Genomic DNA, 16,769 nt, shown 5'->3' on the forward strand with positions numbered 1-16,769 from the left:
CACTTGTGGGCCGAGTCCCACTCTATATCCGCCGACCTTACCTACCTCAGGACAATATTAATGAAACTTAAGGTAAAGTAGGTTATTGGATGCTATATTTGTTCATGCAATCTCCCGACCCCTTGTCAGGAAACTACAGTGACTTTATATGTACAGTGTTGCCAAGTCCAGTCCAGCCGCCATGTTTTAGCCAAGTTCTCAATCAGCTGAGGGATGAAGGAGAGTGATATTATTATTGTTGTTTCAATTAAGAATAGAGTGGTTCAATGTGTTTAGATGTTATTTATTTTGTTTACGCTGTGTGTATAAATACCTATCAGTTTTTCTTATATTCAGTGTCGTACTTCCTGACGTAAGACTACAAAATTTAGATTTATACGTGGTATAGGCCTACAAGTCACAATTATTGAACAGGTTAGAAATTCTGTGTAGGTAGGTAAGTCTATAATAACATTTATATTGTAATACATATGGCATAAGATAGTATAGGTATTGTATTGTATAATGTGTTTGATGACTGTGAACTTAGCCTACATTTAAAATTAAAGAATTAACAGTACTTTATCCCAGGCTGCATGGTTTTAAATATCAGAATATGCAACGCAGAACCATCAAAATATACATCGAAATGTACTTTTCTATACATGGCTTATCGGTATGTATATAATCTTAATACACGCAGATGATAGAAAATATGACTAGTTAACCGATGGCTAGACAAAATTGTATTATCTAACTCCATATTTATGTTAACATAATATAAGTTAACATAATGTACGGTACGATTCTACTCGTGGTACTGATAGAAATAATAACGAAAACCTGCTACTCTTTAGTGGTGAAAACAAGCAAATAGACCTATACATAGTGTTGGGACAAACACAAGCACCCAATCCCCAAGCCCGAGCTATTAAAATACCCCACCCGGCCGGGAATCGAACCCGGGACACTATGAACCGAAGGGCAGTATGCTGACCATTCGGGCGTGGAGTCGGACTATTATTATCGTTATAATGTATGGGAAAACTCAACTTGATGCTAGGCGGCACATATAACCACGTCCTTTAAGAGATGAATAGCCATAAAAGTTTGAATTCGAGAATATATCAATCACAATATCTCTTACGGTGAAAATGAATGAGACTTACAGTAAATGATCGGGAGTGAACTTTCCTGTAACTTTCGTTATGTACAGGTTGGCGATTGGTTTTACCTCAACTGGATACAGTGCGCTAATATAGATGACCGCAATAACATAAAATTATGCTCGAACCCGTTCACAGAAGTGTGTTGGACATGAGTTCTAAATAAGATATTAGGTATAGGCAAGGCACGACTTAATTGATAATATTCTGTTCTGGTGAGTGGTCTGCTTTTACTTCATGATGCCAAGAACATTTATCGTTGATGTTCAAGGCTTTAAGGTTAATGGGAACAAATTTGTATTTAAAGAATTGGCTGTGTTGGATTGCACTACGTTGTGGGCACCAAAAGTCCTTGGTATTGTTTTTCATGCTCCGTTTCCCTATTACCTGCATGCAAACGAATATTCTTTGTTGAAAAGATTAACTTGCAATGTTACGAAACTATAGCGGAACATTTAGAAAGTGTACTGCAACCTAATAATAACTAAAATGTTCATCAAAATTTAGTCCCGCAGGAGTTCCTTTATGTGCCAGTAAATCTACCGACACGAGCCTGACGTATTTGAGCACCTTCAGATACCACCTGCCAAGTTGGGGTCAGAATGCCAGCGCCTCAACCGTCTGAGTCACTCAGCCCGGCGGCATTATACATTGTTGTCGAATAAATGTGTGATGAAAGTTAAATGTTCAAAAAAATGTATGCATAGTACAATGTCTGGTGCACTGCAAATCAACGAAATATCATTTTCTAAGTAAAATACGATAATTTTTCAATAATTTGGTGCAGGTGTTTTGTGTTTTGTGAGGAGAGTGCCGTGGTATTGCGAGAGATGGCAAGGGCAGGTATCGTTTACAGCTGTGCTGTGTTACACTCCCGAGCGAACATCGGCAATGGTTAAGTCTCCGATCGCGATGAAACTTGGAAAAGACATTGAGGTACACGTAAAAAGATGTCAGCATCAATTTTGGGTGCCGACATTCATTAGGCCGTTAACTAAGGGGTCTAAAAGTTGCGACATTTCAAGTTCCGCGCGAACAGTAATGAATACCGGCTGGCCAATGGTAGCCGGCGCACTGCCTGCCGCGTGCCACACCTCTGTACCTCCTCCCCTACCCCTCATTTCTCTTACGCTTTTGTAACTAAAATATAATATTACACTGTTGTCACTTAACAGAAGCATTACATTGTTGCAACTAAACCATAATATTACACTGCTGTGACTTAAAAATAGCATTACACTGCAGTCACCTAACAATAATATTATATTGTTGTCTTAACAATAACATTACACTCCTGTCCATGGGCGCCCGCAGGATCTTTTCCAAGGGGGGGCACACTAACAATTTTCTTGAATATAAATACCAATATAACGTCAGCAACATTAAATTGTTTACAGAAATTTGCGAATATAACATATGCTAAATGACTGTCAGTAAGTTCAGTTTATGAAATAATCTGGTATGATATTAAACAATTGAACATCAAATTTTTAAAATTCCAGGGGGGGGGGCAAGCGCCCCCCTTGCCCCCCCCCCCCCTTGCGGGCGCCCATGCTCCTGTCATTTAACAATAACATTACACTGTTGTCAGCTAACAATGACAGTACACTGCTTTAACTAAACAATAATATTATACTGCTGTCACTTAACAATACCATTACACTGCTGTAACTAAACAATATTACACTGCTGTCACATAACAATAACATTACACTGCTGTCAGTTAACAATAAGACTGCAATGCTGTAACTAAACAGTAATATTACACTGTTGTCACTTAACAATGTCCGGCTCCGTGGCTAAGTGATTATTAGCGTGCTGGCCTTTGGTCACAGGGGTCCCGGGTTCGATTCCCGGCAAGGTCGCGAATTTTAACCATCATTGGTTAATTTCCCTGGCACGGGGGCTGGGTGTACGTGTCGTCTTCGTCATCATTTCATCCTCATTTTGACGCACAGGGTGCCTACGGGCGTCAAATGAAAAGACCTGCACCTGGCGAGCCGAACTTGTCCTCGGACACTTCCGGCACTAAAAGCCATACGCCATTTCATTTTTCTCACTTAACAATAACATTACACTCCTGTCATTTAACATTAATATCACACTGCTGTCACATAAAAATAAAATCACACTCCTGTCAGTTAACGATAACATTACACTGTTGTCACTTAACAGTAACATTGCACTCCTGTCATTTAACAATAACATTGCACTGTTGTCACTTAACAATAACTTTACACTGCTATAACTAAACAATACATTACACTATTGTCACTTAACAATAACATTACACTGCTGTAACCAACAATACCATTACACTATTGTCACTTAACAATACGTCCGACTCCTTGGCTGAATGGTCAGCGTACTGGCCTTCGGTTCAGAGGGTCCCGGGTTCGATTCCCGGCCGAGTCGGGGATTTTAACCTTCATTGGTTAATTCCAATGGCTCGGGGGCTGGGTGTTTGTGCTGTCCCCAACATTCCTGCAACTCACACACCACACATAACACTATCCTCCACCACAATAACACGCAGTTACCTACACATGGCAGATGCCGCCCACCCTCATCGGAGGGTCTGCCTTACAAGGGCTGCACCCGGCTAGAAATAGCCACACGAAATTATTATATACTTAACAATAACATTACACTGCTGTCACTTATCAATAACCTTACGTAGCTGTAAATAAACAATAATATTACACTGTTGTCACTTAACAATAACATTACACTGCTGTCACTTAAAAATAACACTACTTTGCTGAACTAAACAATACCATTACACTTTTGTAATTAAACAATACCGTTACACTATTTTCGCTAAACAATAACATTACACTGCTGTCACTTAACAATAAAATTACACTATTTTCACTTAACAATAACATTACACTGCTGTAACTAAACAATACCATTACACTATTGTCACTCAATAATAACATTACACTGCTGTAACTAAAATACCGTTGCTTTGCTGTCACTTAACAATAACATTGCAATCCTGTCATTGAACAATAATTTTACACTGCTGTCAATTAACAATAATATTACACTCCTGTCACTTAACAATAACATTACACTGCTCTAACAAAACCATAATGTTACACTGTTGTCACTTAACAGTAGCATTACTCTGCTGTCACTGAAAAATAACATTACACTACTGTCACTTAACAAAAGCATTACACTATTGTCACTGAACAATAACATTACAGTGGTGTCTGATTTTTCTGCTACCATCCGCTGGATGGCGTTACGTCTATCCCGTCAACGGCGGGTGTACTACAGATACTGTAGTTGTTTCGTTGTGCACAAAAGTTAATTCGAGTTCTACATTTTGTTTCAGGAACAGCAAAGGATTCCCAAGTCAAGAGTTGCTGAGGTCTCTTCGGTTTGGGCTGTCTCCAGCTAACTGAGACACGCTGCCATCAATACTTTTAGTTCTGTACAACTGTCAGTAGCAATTATTTATAATGTTTTTTCTAAAATAAACATATCTATCTATATAATGTGTTCGTTTTACATTGTCTACCCAATCACATGTTTATGAAACGTAGTCAAACTGGGGGCCTCGACTTCCAGAAGTGTTCGTGTTCATATAAATTGGGATCACGAAATAAAAATAACATGCACGAAGGGATTAGAGAAACACATATCAAAACACAACTATATGGCATAATTGTTAGACACAAAATTATAAGAACGCATAAAAACCAATGTCTAGGAACATCTTAATTTTAAAAGTTAAATCGAAAATCTTACTTTTATGAGTTTAATCCAACCTTTCGTGGCTTATTTCAAGTTTTGCCTCCTTTTCTGGGGTCGCCCTTCCGAGCGTGATTTGTGAAGTTGTGCATGTAGAAGAATATCGACCTGGCCAGGAATAGAACGCGGGGCGCCGTCAACAGGAGGCCAGTCCCCTGGCAGCTTATCCACGGAGTGGATTCTCGTTGTTTGTTGTCCTTTCAAAACGTGTACTTTTCATTCGAAAATGTCCGACGGATTGTATTTTAAAAACGAGTGTTTGGCTTCCAAATGCCGTGCTAACCTTGATGGTTCCATACTTTCGGCAGGTAGGACTTGCTGTGGCTTACCATGTGATGAAATTAATCAGTATTTTACATAACTGTCATTGTACCTGTTTTATTTACTGATTCACTTCGTTTCGTCACAAATTTGTTCATTTTGTATTGGCAATTGAAGGAAAAATACTAAAGAAGTTATACCAAGCACACACTAAAAGTTGAAACCTCAATGATTCTCCATGCCCCGTACTTCAGTCAGTGTTAATCCACATGTATCACACAGTTCGTACCAGTGTGGGGTGAAAGCGGTACTGCACTATTGTGAATTTTGAAATGCCGTCATTTATTATTCATTATTCTCCATGTCTCCCGTCATTAAATCATAAACACACTGGGTTTAATCATACTCGGCCTTCCTCTATTTATCTTACCCTTCATGGCGATTCATTCCCACTTGAACGAATGTCACTGAATGTTTGTAATTAAACCAATATACACGATGCAATAGGCAGGCAAGGGGAGAAGTTGCGGAAAAGAGGAGAAGGAGAAGTTATGGAGAAGAGGGGCAGGAGAAAGAGGGATAAAGGTTTTCCTCAGGGAGGGGTTTCGGTGAGGAATCGGTATGAATCACTGCAGGTAGATCAGCAGGGGGAAATGTTACAGAAGAGGTGCGAGGCAAAAAGAAAGGGAAACGTAGAATAGAGGATAGGAAGGGGGAAGTGGAACAGGATAGTGAGAGGGAGAATAGGGAGCAGGAAGTAGGAGACCGGGAGAGGATGGAGTCTAATGAGGTGGGTAGTCATGGATAACTCAATTGTTACGCATGTGTGATGGAAATGGAACCAGGGTAGAGTGTTATACAGTTGAGGAAATTATAGGGGAACGGGTATGGTAAGGAGAAAGAAATAATTTTCCACGTTGTTACCAATAACGTAAGGCAAGCAGTAATAAGTACTAACATAGTTGGGGAGGTGTGGGACGCGGTTACGGTGACATGGAACATGTTTAGGGAAGCAGAGATTGTTATCAGTGGGATTCAGTGTAGGAGGGATAGTAACTGGAGTGTGATTGTGGATTTAAATGAGACCTTGGAATGGGTATCTGGGATATTACGAGTGAGTATGCAGATCCTAATGGGTGCCTACGAGATAAGGATCTATGTTCAGATGGCCTTCACCTGAACCCCAATCCTACATATAAGTTAGGGGGTTTGTTAGTAATTATGTTTTTTGCTTTACGTCCCACTAACTACTTTTACTGTTTTCGGAGACGCCGAAGTGCCGGAATTTAGTCCCGCGGGAGTTCTTTTACCTGCCAGTAAATCTATCGACACGAGGCTGACGTATTTGAGCACCTTCAAATACCACCGGACTGAGCCAGGATCGAACCTGCCAAGTTGGGGTCAGAAGGCCAGCGCCTCAACCGTCTGAGCCACTCAGCCCGGCAGGGGGTTTGTTTAGAAGAGTTATAGAAAGGTACATTCAGGGAAATGGGGTGGACTAGGGAGCGGTGATGACATTATATGAAGCAGAAAGTTAAACAAGGATGACATAACATTTTTAGTGTTAACCTGTAGATGTATCTTAAGGAAATGAACAGACAGGTAAGTAATTTAATAGATTTATAAATTTACAAGTTGGAAACCATAAATGGCAGGCATATGAATTTTAGCAAGCAATGGGAGGATATGTATATGTACTTTAAGGCGGAAACATTTTCCAGGAAGGACATTCCAGGGATGATTAATGAAGAAGGGGAGTGCATATGTGAGGACTTACATAAGGCAGAAGTATTCGATCTGCAGTATGTGAAGGTAGTTGGATAGCGGAGGCGATTAATTACAGAGAATTACTGAAATTGACCTCGGATATTAAAACCATTTACAAAAAGATACAAAAGTGTGAAGCTAGAAGGACAGCTGGGATTGATAAGATTTCTGAGGATATATTAAAGGCAATGGGTTGGGATATAGCCGTATCTAAAAATTTTGACTACTGTTTGCATGAAATAGCGATACCAAATGAATGGAGAATTGAACTAGTAGCACCAGTATACAAGGGAAAGTGTATTAAACATAAAGTGGGTAATTTTAGACCAGTCATTTGTCATGTGTTGTTTGTAACCTCTGAGAAAACATTCTTTCTGATTATATTAGACACGTTTGTGGAATACTAACTAAGCTAATACAAGGCAGTTCAGGTTTAGGAAAGTTTATTCCAGTGAGGCTCAACTGGAAGGATTCCAGCAAGATATAGCAGATATTTTAAATTCAGAAGGTGAAATGGACTGTATCACTATTGACCTTTCCGAGGTTTTTAAGGTAGATAATGGGGGATTGCTGAAGAAAATGTGGGCTATTGGACTAGAAAAATAATGGTTGAATGGATCGATATTTCTAAAAAATAATTATCTCAAAAAATTAGAGTGGCGTGAAGCGTTATCTGATCCTGTAATGATTAAGTGTGGGGTCCAGACGGCGGTATTATTGGACCTTTATGCTTTCTTATATACAGAGTGAAGCGAAATTCGCGCACTCGGGCGGCGTCGCAGCGCAACTCCTCACATGCCAGCAAAAAAAAAAATGTATCTCACAAAAGTTCGTCCTGCGAGTATATCCGGAAGAAAAAGAACGTTGAAGAGTGGCAATCTGGCAACACTGTAACCACATGCAGGGTAACTACCTCTGTCAGCACAGCCTAATCGTGATATATAGTTGGTGCAGTGGATAGAGTTTTTTGGTTAGTATGCAGGAGCTCGAGGGTTCGATCCAGGGTCGAGGCGCACTTTTTTTTGCTAATTTCCATCGGACACTACGTACTGTAATACAGTAAGACAACGTTTCTTAGGTCACATGTATCCTACATTTACAAAATTTAGTAAAGCTGAACACGCTGCAACGCATCTAGTAGATGAAGAGGTACGAACAAATTCACGCCCACGACGTTGAAAGGGCGTCTTTCAAAACTGACCAATGAAAATGAATGTTCGTCCATTTCTAGGATCGTAGTATGTAAGTGCAAATGGTTTCTATAGGACACGCTGCAATCGCTGTTGACAATTAAGGTGCCAGATACCATACCACCTGGACTACATTTACGAAATAAAAAACATACGCCTCAATCCAGGATCGACCGCCTCGAGCACCTGCATGCTAACCGGGACTCTATCCACTGCACCAACTGTACAGCACGACTATGGTGTGCTGACAGAGGTAGTTAGCCTACATGTGGTTACAGTGTTGCCAGATTGCCACTCTTCAACGTCCTTTTTCTCCCGGATATACTCGCAGGACGAACTTTTGTGAGAGATATTTTTTTATTGCTGGCATGTGAGGAGTCGCGCTGCGACGCCCGAGTGCGCGAATTTCGCTTCACCCTGTATACATGTATATGATACGCGGAAAGAACTGGAATCACAGATAAGGATATGGAAGATGTTAAACTGTATAGAGTAATAAATGAGTTGCAGGATTGTGAGTGACTATAAGAAGATCTAGATAACATTATGAGATGGTCAGCAGACAATGGTATGATGGTAAATGGGATGAAAAGTCAGGTTGTAAGTTTCACCAAGAGGAAAAGTCCTCTCAGTTTTATTGACTGTGTTGATGTGGAAAAATGTAAGTCCCTTTGGGGTGATCGTATTAACGAGGTTGTTAAGAAAGTTTACAGATCTTTTTGCATGGTTATAAGTAGGGCCCGGATGTTTATGCAGTAATAGGTTAGAATGCAAACTTACTGAAGCGAGTAACAAGTATAGTCTACCTGCACGACGGTAGTGCTATAAGGTTTGCGTAAACAATGGGGGTTTGGCCCAGTAGAACCCCTAATGTTCATGCAAACCTCATAGCATTACTGTTGTGCTGATAGACTATACTTGTTAATCGCTTCAGTAAGTTTGCATTCTAACCTATTACTCCTTATAAACACCCGGCCCCTAGTTATGGGAGTATTTAGGGGTTGTAGTAAGGTTTTAAAGGAGAGGGTTTATAAGTCTTTGGTAAGACCCCAATTTGAGTTTGGTTGCACTGTACGGGACCCTCACCAAGATTACTTGATACGAGAACTGGTGAAGATCGAAAGGAGAGCAGCACAATTTGATCTTGGTGATTTCAGACCAAAGAGTAGTGTTACGAAAATGTGTTCGGAGCTGTCGGTGGAGAGATGGCGTGGAATGGCATTATTAGGTAAATAAGCTTGAGTAGGACAGACCAATTTGGAATTCAAGAGGGTAAATTAGGGCAAATAGTGATTTGTATGATGAGGAGTAAGGAATTGGAATAAATTATCAAGGGAAATTTTGGATAAATTTCCGAGTTCTTTGAAATCATAGAAGAAAAGGCTTGGCAAACAATTGATGGGAGCTCTACCACCTGGGCGTCAGTCGTAAATGCGGATCATTCATGGTTGATTGACTGCAGACAGAATGATTTCTGGCACAAATAGGTAGGAACATTGGTGGGAATGAAAAGCTATTATATGTTTCTTGCATTTCATGTTTTATGGCACTTCATTTTAATTATCAAAAGAATACCTCCCAAGCAGATAAAACCCGGCTTTGGTTTAACTTCAAACATTCAGTGACATTCGTTTAAGTGGAAATGAATCGGCTTCGGTGGTGCGATCATTTGAGGAAGCTAGGTTACTTAGGAGAATATTAGACACACCGTGAAGGATAAGAGAAGAAAAGGGAGGCCGAGGATGATTAAACACAGCGTGTTAATGATTTACTGAGGGGAGACATGCAGAATGTTGAAAAAAAATGACAGCATTTCAAAACTCACATTAGTGCAGTACGTCTTCTACTACCGCTTTCTTCCCACACTGGTGCGAACTCTGTAACACACATGGGTTTGGCCTTTTTACGGATGAATGCCTTTCCTGACGCCAACCCTATGTGGAGGAATATAATAACTGTACAGATTTCTCGTGGAGCTAAGAGGGAAAGAAGCGTGAAGGATGAATGGGTGGATAAAGAAAAAATAAAGTTCAGGGAAACAGATTAATAATCTGAGATTTTTTTACTTTCTTTCTCTTTTCACATAATTAACAATATAAAATTACAATAACAATGAATAGACTATATAACACTTGAGCTAAGAGCTCGGGTAACAACAATATTTAACGAAAGTTCAATAACTTTACATCCAAGGAACAGCCCAAAAGCTGTGAGCACATTACACCAAAGCACTTCGGAGTGAGGTAATAAATCCCATATTTAGTGGTCAGAAGTGTCGAGTACCTTACAGTAGCTGAGGGCGAAGCCCCGAGCAAAATGCAAATAAGGAAGCTTAGATACCTATCATAATAATCAGTTCATCTTGACTTTTACAAGATCATACACAGTCACATTTAGGCCGGCCTGTACAGTTTACCAAATTATTCCTGAAATATTAAGTTAAGAAGCCGTAGCTTCTCATACCATCACAGACTCAAACCCAACTGTTCATTTGACAAAAAAAATATTACAAAAGACCTAGAAAGCAATATTACGATCAAGGGACAACAATCTGTTGCTTAAAACCTAAGTACACTCTTTATTTACAAGTTAATTTACAAGATAAAACAGATCGAAAGATCCAAAATTAGAAAAAACAGAAAGCCCATACTACGCGGGCGCGAAATGGAGGAAAAACAATAATGTTACATTTATGAAAAGGCCAAGAACAAATGAATGGAGGCTAAAATCCAAACACTCCAGAAAAGCTTACATGAAGTACCTAAGTGGGCCTAGGACCACAGGAAGCAGCGCCTAATCCATTCTACAAAGTGACCAAGTTAAAGAACAGTTTAAAGGCCGAAGGAAATTAAATTTATAAGTTTATATAAAATTTACTTACCAAATACAAAGTTAAGAGGAAGTTAACGAGGTTACCTCACTCCTGCTTCCTTATATTTGACAAAGACCCATCAGGGCAAATTTCAGACACTGAAGACGGAGAAAGGAAGCCTAGATAGAAGTTAGAGTTACAAAAACATCCTACGTGTAAAATTAAACTTGAATTGAAATAGAAAATTGCATGCTAAAAGGAGTTGTAGAAATCTTCCCTAACTGCACCTGGAAAGACAATTACATATTTGGTATTCTCCCCGCCTTATCAGTCCATTGATAGGCTAGCTGAACACCCAGCTCATCATTCTCCCTCTCAGAGGGACTCTTCTCTCCGCAGCACCACTCAAGTAGTACCGCCGCATGTCAAAACCAAGGCAAGAGCAAAACCCGCCCCTTAAATAGCAACCGGGCGGCACATTCCAGGGAAAAAGAAAGTCAAGGGTGATAGGATACCAGGGGAGGGGCAACATGATTGTATGACACTCTACTAGCAGTGGTGGAAACATGCACATAAAAATAAAACCCTTTACAGTATCACCGCTCATGTACAAAATTTCTTCACATTATCAAAGTTTTTGCTAGTTCGCTAGTAAACCACCGGTAGTGACATTTCCTTGCATAAGTCCAAACTTCTTCCAGCAGATAGTTCAAAAATTTGAGTTCGGGAACACAACAGTAGAATTGGCGGAAAATTTGAATAGCCGGAGAGGCCTATCTCACTGTTCAGACCTCCCACTCTTAAAGTTTACAGTTCTTCAAGATCTCGGAAACAAAACCAGAAATTTTTGAAAGTTTAGAAAATTTTCTTGAAAAGTAGTAAAAATGTAAAAATGTTTACAGTATTAAATTTGATGTAAGACTGAAGAGATGTTTCGGCAGCTCACCGAAGAAAGTCTAAGTCCTACCAGTGGTGCTCGCTTTTGACAGCCAGAGAGGCCGATGTCACCGGTCCAGGGTCGAAGGAAGGACCACTCCCAAGTACCCTGAGATACCAGGCCCACGATACGTTGAGGATGAAGAGAGTCAGGAGGCTGGTCACCAACAGCGACTAGGGCATCAGAGAGCAATAGAGTCGTAGTGTTGATATAAGTTTCCAAGCGGCTCCCCGATCATGGGAACCGGGTGGACATCAAGTTGGAGTTCTGAAGCAGGAACTACTGGGCCCAAAACAGTGACTGATTGATAACTTCCAAATGGATATTTTCACCACCACCGGTTTTGAAGTGGAAAATGAAACACAAACCACTTAACGGCAATATATAGTTGTTGCAAATTTCGTGGTGGTAATCGTGACTATTTAATGAGAGAGAAGCTGCATAATTGAATGTTGCTGAGAGTCTTACAACGCTATTGAGAGGTGGGGGGTGGCGTAGAGAGAATACCATAAAAATTAAAATAGGAAGATTTTACAATATTAACAAAACATCGACCTTAAAACTTAGGTACATATTAACTCTTACTTTTTTATTATTTGCTTTACGTCGCACCGACACAGATAGGCCTTATGGCGAGGATGTGATAGGAAAGGGTTAGGAGTGGGAAGGAAACAGCCGTGGTCTTAATTAAGGTACAGCCCCAGCATTTTCCTGGTGTGAAAATATGAAACCACGGAAAACCATCTTCAGGGCTGCCGACAGAGGGGTTCGAACCCACAATCTCCCGGATGCAAGCTCACAGTTGCGTGCCCCTAACCGCACGGCCAACTCGCCCGGTACATAATAACTCGGAATAGATGGAGGAACTTACAATAATCAAGGACTATGACAAAATAAAACGGCTAACTTGCCTTCAACTAGTTAGAATATAAAGAGGTACGAGCACATTCAGAAAAATATACTTAAATTTACAATCTGAGTAAAGAAATAAAATAGTATTAAGGATGGAGATACATAAGTTTTAGTGAAAGTAGATGAAAAACCAAAAGGAAATCCCACTAGAAAAAGAAGAGTAGGGTCATCGCAGCAAAACCACAGGGAAAAGAGACACCAAAGGTTCATCATAAGAATCGAAGAGGCGAACCATCGAAGAAGAACAGAAATCCCAGAATGGTCTATTCATAGATATAATTTCACAAGGTACACGAGAAAATATTCCAAGGATTACCTGAGAAGGTAATCAATTACCGTCATCAGACGATATAGAAAAGAAGCTCAAAGCAGAGAAAGGAGTAAAACTGATATTCGTTGCTCAGACTCCGCAGCCGCATAGAAAACGTCGAAACAAGCGGCCTATCGTAAATTTAATAGAACAAAACACTTCCCGCTAAACACTTGAACCAAGACTAAGACGGACACCAATAATGATGAACAATTGGAGTCCAACGTAGACAAACACTATCTCAGAGGAGTAAAAAAGATACGGAGCTAGGTCCCACACGTCTGAATCATAAGAGAATCCAAAAACCCAAAATATACAGGCAAGGATAAGGAGATATCAAAACACCACGTGCCCAACCAAGAGCGGAAAGAAAAATACCCCAAGACACACAATAAGACAAACAATAAAAGACCGCGGAGTAGACAAAAGAGGAAACAAGGACAACCAGCTCTGACAATCGTCATATGTCAGAAGAGGAAAACACACGGAACACAAGTGGAATGAATACGCTCGAAAAGGGAAAAAAGTAAAAGTAACAACGACCGAACACATTCCCTAGCCAGAAAGAAGACTAAAGGAGTAGAAGAAGAACAGTGGCGGAAAGAGCCAAAAACTCACGGAAGTGGGATAACCCGAGGTCCCCTAAAGGGGTAGGGCTCAACCAAACAAACACCAAGAGATTAAAATCGAAATGAGTACCAACAAAGCGCGAGGATCCACCAAACAAGAAAACAACACATAAGGCTAAAATCCGCTGGATCCTCAGAAAACAAGGGACATTTAACCACAACCACGGTTCGCAAAGGAAGGCAGGGGCAGATCAAACAACACTGGAGAAATCCAGGCAACGCGTTCCTATACCAAAGTAAGAATAAAGACACCACTCTCCACACACGGATGACCAATGACAAATTTTATGAAGAGGTCTCCGGCGGAGGAGAAAACATTACAGAAGACAAGATACCAAACATATCTCAGAAGCAAGGGAGGACGGCAAGAGAAAAAATATCCAAAAACTAACTGCACAGGACGCACAGAGAGAAAGATACGACAATAATATGACCAAAAGAAAGACGATGGAGACAGCAAAGATCACCTTAAGCAGATTTCACTTGAGACAAGTGAACCCTAACTATTATCTCATTCTCCGGATTACTGACCAATAAGGTTACATGAGTAAGGAAATCTAAAAGAATGCATGGCCCACGAAATCTAGGAGCATGTTTACCAGATGGAACGAAGTCCTTAACATATACCTGATCTCCAAACTTCAAATTGGTGGGTCGCCGTCCACGACCATACCTCGCCTTCACTCTCGTATGAGAGGCCTTAAGATTATCCCTAGCCTTTTTCCACAGATCGTGGACTTTTCAGGATCTATTGTCTCGGGCAGAATTTCATTAATAGTTCATCAGTTAGCCAGAGCCGGAGTTCGGTATGAACTTAAACATTAACGAGAGAGTTGAAAACTTGTGGGATTCTTGAGCATCAGAGTTTAAAGCAAACGCCAACCAGTGAAGTGACGTATCCTAGCGGGAATGGTACTCATGATGAAAGGAAATGAGTTCCGAATGGAGATTGCGATTAACACGCTCATCCGAGGAAAGCTGTGGATAGTAGGCAGAAGTGGTGACATGAGAAATAGAATGCTGAAAAAGAATTCCGAAGGAGATTAGAAGTGAAAGCTATAGCGTTATCGGGAGCTAAATATTGGCAAGGTCCAAAACAAGAGGAAATGGAATTTAAACAAGAAACAGTAGTTTGAGCAATGGTAAGTTTAGTAGGGAATAACCAAGAAAAACGGGTGTACCCGTCTACGCACGCCAGTATGAACTAATTTTCCATTTTCTTCGGATTGTGAAAATGGTCCCACGTAGTCAATATACACCCGCTCCATATGGTAGGAGGCTTGATGAGAGGGCAAAAGACCAGCCTTGGTGTTCAACGGAGGCTTGGTAACCCAGCAAGTCTTACACGCTTTTTCAAAGTTCCTTAATGTCGCCGTCCATAGACTTCCAGATAAAAAACTCCCTGATCTTTTCTCTGGTCTTGAAGACACCCAGATTCCCGCCGAGTGGCCTTTCATGATAATATTTAAAAATCATGGGCACTAATAAAGAGGGGATGGGAATTTTTATCATCTGATCATGAAGAGAAGGACAACACAAAACACCATTCCTCAGAACATAACGGACGACACGCTCCCCAGAAGAAAGGATCTTGATAATAGAAGCAAGCATAGGATCTTCAGGATATCATGATAAAAATAGGAGCATCGGAAAGAATGGCATTCATCATAGAATTTACAGAAAACAGCGTGGGAGTACTCTCCTCAGGATCAAAATTACAAGGAGAACCACCAGAAAATATTCGTCTTAGACTGCCAGCGATCACATTCTCGGGCCCTGAATGTGTCGTACATCACATTGTAAAGCAGAAATACTGTATACTGGCATTTAAAAGAACTCCCACGAGACAAAATTCCGGCAACTCGGCGTCTCCGAAAACCGTAAAAGTAGCCATTTATGTAATAACTTCATATTAGAATTGCCCTCATACGCTTCCACACTCAGAAACCAACTGAAATATTTAGTATTAAATATTAATTAAGATCTTCATATAATTAACAAAATTTGATTTTTATTCATTTTGAAAGTAATTCACCGTAATGACCAAATGTCATCCACAGTCCTTTGGACTTGATTATTAATATCCTTGATCACACCTGGCATAAGGGTCATTTACAAATAATAAAATTTAAGAAAGGAAAATCTAGTCTGGCGCTAATGCGACAAAGTTACATAATTAATATGAATGGAGCATGAGAACATAATAAATCTAGAACTGATGATATCCAGACTTCTTTATCTTCCTTGAGTACCCACTAAAACACAGGTGACCGAGCCCGATAGCTATAGTCGCTTAAGTGTGGCCAGTATCCAGTATACGGGAGATGGTGGGTTCAAACCCCACTGTCGGCAGTCCTGAAGAAGGTTTCCCGTGGTTTCCCATTTTCACACCAGGAAAATGATGGGGCTGTACCTTAATTAAGGCCACGGAAGCTTACTTCCCACTCCTAGCCCTTCCCTGTCCCATCGTCGCCATAAGACCTATCTGTGTCGGTGCGACGTAAAGCAACTAGCAAAAAAAAAATGTGGGGTACATATTGTGTAATTAGAAACACTAAATTAAAACTTTCAGAATAATACAATTATTCAATTAAGCGAATTTGTATTCATGTTGATATTTACAGTAGCAGATGTCTCCTGTTTTTTTACCAGCTCATGGATTATATTTTCTATGTTCACATATTCTTCTTTGATGTATACAAAAGAGCGAACACGTTCAGTCTTTCCTGTGCAGTCAAATTCTGCAAATAACCTCTTAAATATTTCAGGGATCGGGCGATTTTTCCGAGTGGTTAGGGGCGCGCGGCTGTGAGCTTGCATCCGGGAAATAGTGGGTTCGATTTCCACTGTCGGTAGCCATGAAGATGGTTCTCCGTGGTTTCCCATTTTCACATCAGGCAAATGATGGGGCTGTGCTTTAATTAAGGGCACGGCCGCTTCCTTCCAACTCCTAACCCTTTCCTGTCCCATCGTCGCCATAAGACCTGTCTGTGTCGGTGCGACGTAAAGCCAGTAGCAAAAAAATATTTCAGGGATGAAAA

The 16,769-nt window shown here is 40.4% G+C and overlaps 1 protein-coding gene across 1 annotated transcript in view; it reads left to right on the forward strand.

Moving 5' to 3' along the window:
• LOC136863326 (uncharacterized) overlaps positions 1-4,654 on the forward strand; it is a 31,415-nt gene extending 26,761 nt beyond the window's left edge. Inside the window, exon 2 of the mRNA XM_067139713.2 lies at positions 4,492-4,654. Within this exon, the coding sequence (XP_066995814.1) occupies positions 4,492-4,561 (70 nt within the window). The 3' untranslated portion in view covers positions 4,562-4,654. The remainder of the gene's footprint in view (positions 1-4,491) is intronic.
• Positions 4,655-16,769: the final 12,115 nt, after the last annotated feature.

The sequence above is a fragment of the Anabrus simplex genome, chromosome 2 (genome assembly GCF_040414725.1).
Source record: "Anabrus simplex isolate iqAnaSimp1 chromosome 2, ASM4041472v1, whole genome shotgun sequence".
NCBI classification, from domain to species: domain Eukaryota; kingdom Metazoa; phylum Arthropoda; class Insecta; order Orthoptera; family Tettigoniidae; genus Anabrus; species Anabrus simplex.